General features: G+C 53.1%; 1 protein-coding gene across 1 annotated transcript in view; it reads right to left on the reverse strand.

Annotated features, from left to right (window-relative positions):
* The window catches only part of LOC109953624 (major histocompatibility complex class I-related gene protein-like), an 11855-nt gene that overhangs the window by 6754 nt on the left and 1304 nt on the right, over positions 1 to 3797 (reverse strand). The window contains 1 exon segment of the mRNA XM_020589103.1: positions 3473 to 3736. Coding sequence (XP_020444759.1) covers positions 3473 to 3736 — 264 coding nt within the window.

Here is a 3797-nt window from a genome sequence, read left to right on the forward strand (position 1 = left end):
TCTATGTTCATGGCTCCCCCACCCCCTGCCCCCTCAGACATAGTAGGAGACTACTACCAATTGGAGCAGCTAAATACGCCCTCTCCAGTCTGGCCCAGTTTTCCCGCCATTCGGCCCTTCTTCTCCGAGGCAGAAGAGTGGCCTGGGGGCCTGCAGGCTCCAGTCGCCCGCTACGAGCCATTCACCAGAGTCGAAGGGATGACTGACCTAGGTTTCCCCACTGTTCCGCCGCTGGAAACTAGTATTTCCTCCATCCTGCTCCCAAAGGCAGCTTTCTTAGGCAATCGGCAGCCCACTCCTCCGCTGCCCCGAGACCAGGTCTCCGCTTGGCTCACGGATCGCATCCACCAATGCACCTCCCAGGCTGGAGCTGCAATCAACAATATTGCTCTCCTTTCCTCATCTGTATCCACTCTCGCTGCCCAGCCCAGGGCCCTCCCCTCAGAGGCAGCAGAAGAGATTGGCAAAGCCATGGGTGCAGCACTCGCGCTGTCTTCTGCTGCAGCCGTGTCTACAGCTCGCATCCGGGCATGGGCCACTATGGTTCAATGGAATATGTGGCTTCATATATCCAAAATGCCAGAGCAAATTAAGGAAAGCCTACTGGAAGGACCCGTCAGCCCAGAAGGTCTCTTTGGAGCACCTCCAGGAGGCTCTCTCTCACCTGCAGCTAGTGGCTGATGAGGTGGAGCAAGTTCATCAGCTGGCATCATGGGGGTGACAACAACTTTGCCCTTCTCGACCAGACTGGCGTAATCAGGGCAAGCACCACTACAAAGCCAGGCGCCCAGCAGCCACCGCTACCACTGCACCGCGGCACCCCCCTCCGCCTGACCCCGCTCCCCCTGCTCCTGCCTCCTTCCCCGGACTGGAAGCCTCCAGGCATGCCCATACAGGGCGACGAACTGCCTGCACCTGGTCTAACCTTCAGCCAGCCTCCTTTCCAGGGCCACCACCTGCTAAATAAAGAGCAGTTCCCAGACAGCTGCCTTTTCTTTGTCTCTGGATGTTCACGATCCATATGCACACACGTCTCCCCATCCGATGTTTCTTCCCCCACGCACACTGCATTGGGGGACATGGTCACCTTCTCCTCTTCCTCACAGCACGACACCGCTATTCTATCTGATACAGAGCTACCTGTGAGTCTGTGTGGTCTCCCCACTCCTCACGTGCTTGTGCGTATTTCTCTCCCACACAGGAGGCGAGCGATAAACACGGGACTCTCTCAGCATGAAGGCTAAGCTGACATCTGCCAGGCGAGAAATGTTCTTATCTCTCCTGCACCGCGTTGTTCCCCATGTGAGAGTAACGGCTCTATCTATGATGCGTTTACTGGGAACGATGTCAGCCATCCATGTTGTAGTCCCCCTCGATCTCTTTCATATGAGGAAGCTCCAGAGGTGGTTCGGCCATCTGCGTCTCGACCCAGTGCGCCACAGGAGGCGCCTGCTCATGGTTCCTCCCTCGGTCCAATCAGACTTGGAGTACTGGGGAACTCCCAGTGTGCAGACGACAGGAGTTCCCCTGGGCAGAGCTACGTCACACGTCTTGGTGTTCACAGACGCATCTCTGCTCGGCTGGGGAGGCACATGCCTGTCACAGGCTGTGGGAGGATGGTGGGATCACACCCCGTCTCTCCACATCAACTGTCTGGAACTAGCCACAGTGCTGAAAGTGGGGAAACACTTTGCACCAGTGCTGAGGGGCAGACACGTCATGGTGCGGTCAGACAGCACAACAGCCGTCGTACATAAACCGGCAAGGCGGTGGTCGCTCTGCCCGGCTGCTGGAAATTGCACTGAAATTCCTGCTCTGGGCTCATCAAAACTTGCTCTCCATCAGAGCCGTGCACATCCCTGGCGAGCAGAACCGCGCCGCGGACCTCATGTCATGGGGTGACCTCAGCCCAGCGAATCCTTGTCTAGCTCAGACATTGGGACAGGTTCGGCCGAGCAGTGGCAGACCTGTTCGCAGCACGCGAGAACGTGCAGTGCTGCCTCTGCTTCTCACTGTACGCCAGAGACAATCCGCCTCTAGGGGGTGGATACCTTCGCTCACCACCCCTGGCCGAGAGGTCTCCTCTATGCGTTCCCCCCAGTCCCATTAATCCCACGACTCCTCTCACGCATGCAAGATGAGCGGCTACGCATCCTCCTGATAGCTCCGGAGCTCAGGAGCGCAGTTTTGTTTCCGACCATGCTTCAGTTGCCGAAGGGAGATCCCTGGCAACTCCCCTGACAGGGAGATGCACTCTCTCAGCTGGACGGCGCGATCCAGCAGTTCCCCGTGATAGGCCAGCGGCTGTGGGCCTGGCCCCTGAATGGGAATGACTGGAGAGCATAGGATTCCCCCCAGCGGTGGTGCACACTATTCAGTGCGCCAGAGCTCAGTCAACAACGGAATCTTACGTTGCAAAGTGGTCAGTTTTTCAGCGATGGTGCATGGAAAAAGGCACAGCTCCCACGTCCTGCCCAGTGGCTCAGGTGCTGATTTTTCTACAGACCCTGGTTGGAAGAAACCTGGCTCTGTTTACCGTTAAAGCGTATGCCATCGCCATCTCATCATGCCATGAAGGTTTTGGCGAGAGATCTGTATTTGCACATCCACTGGTATAACGTTTTCTCGGGGGTGTAGGCAGACTGAGGCCTGTGATGCACACAACGGTGCCACAGTGGAATCTGCCTCTGGTTTTATGCGTGCTCAGCGGGCCTCCTTTTGAGCCCATGGCACACATCTCTCTCAGACATCTCTCCCTGAAAACAGAGCTCCTCCTAGCCTTGACATTGGCTAAGCGCGTGGGCGATCTGTGCGCACTATCTGTCTCACCGGCGTGCCTCCTAAAGGGATAAACCCAATAGCGACAGCTCTTAGAGGGCTACACCTATACTCATAGAAGCTTGGGCTACTCTACGTAACCATCGTTCACTGCAGATGATCTATGATCGTTCTAATCTACAATATTTTGACTATCGTGTTTGAATCTATTTACAGGATGTAGTTTTAGACAGACAGGAATACACAGTCTGCTGTGTTTCACAACATGAGATTTGGTCTCCAATTGGTGCTGGCTATGTCCTGAGTAACTATGATCTAGTTTCATAAATCTCTCCTCATTTGCCAGCCCCTCCCTGCCTCTTGTTGTCCTGTATCTTCCTTCCATCCATTAGCTTTACCGCTTATCCTGAAGAGGGTTGTGTATCTTGCCTGTTCAAAATGACTTGCTTCTGCCTTTTTCACTCTCCTGAACAAACAAAATCACTCTTGGTTCTTTTTCTAAGAAAGGCTGCTGGAAACAGTTTAATAATACAACAACTTTGGAAGCATTTCAGTGTTGACACTGGCTGGAGATTTCCTTTAAGGGGGAGCTGATTATTATCTTGAGCTGCTACTGAGGGTCACTTTACAACTAAGATGCAGAACAGTTTAGCAGTATCAAGTGAAATATGACACAATAACGTGCACACTGTACCTCCACTTTGGTTGAAGCGCTGCTTCAGTATGTCAAGCTTGGATTTGTAGATGTTGGGCAGAATCTCTGAACATTGTTGAGTTGACTCATGGAAGTGCTGAGGATCATCGTGGGATAATTTTGTCACCCAGTCCTGTCTTGGTTTTATTGTGTTGCCATCGCAGTAACCTATCACGATATCATCAACCACTGCAACACCCACAAACTCCGGGAAGTTTGGAATTCCAGAAGATGCAGTGAGGAAATATGTGAGGGAGTGTTTTACTGTGGGACAAAGATTTATATGTTCAATATAAATATACACACATCATGGTTCAGTTAAAAC

Source organism: Monopterus albus, unplaced genomic scaffold, assembly GCF_001952655.1.
Source record: "Monopterus albus unplaced genomic scaffold, M_albus_1.0 scaffold868.1, whole genome shotgun sequence".
Classification (NCBI taxonomy): Eukaryota; Metazoa; Chordata; class Actinopteri; order Synbranchiformes; family Synbranchidae; genus Monopterus; species Monopterus albus.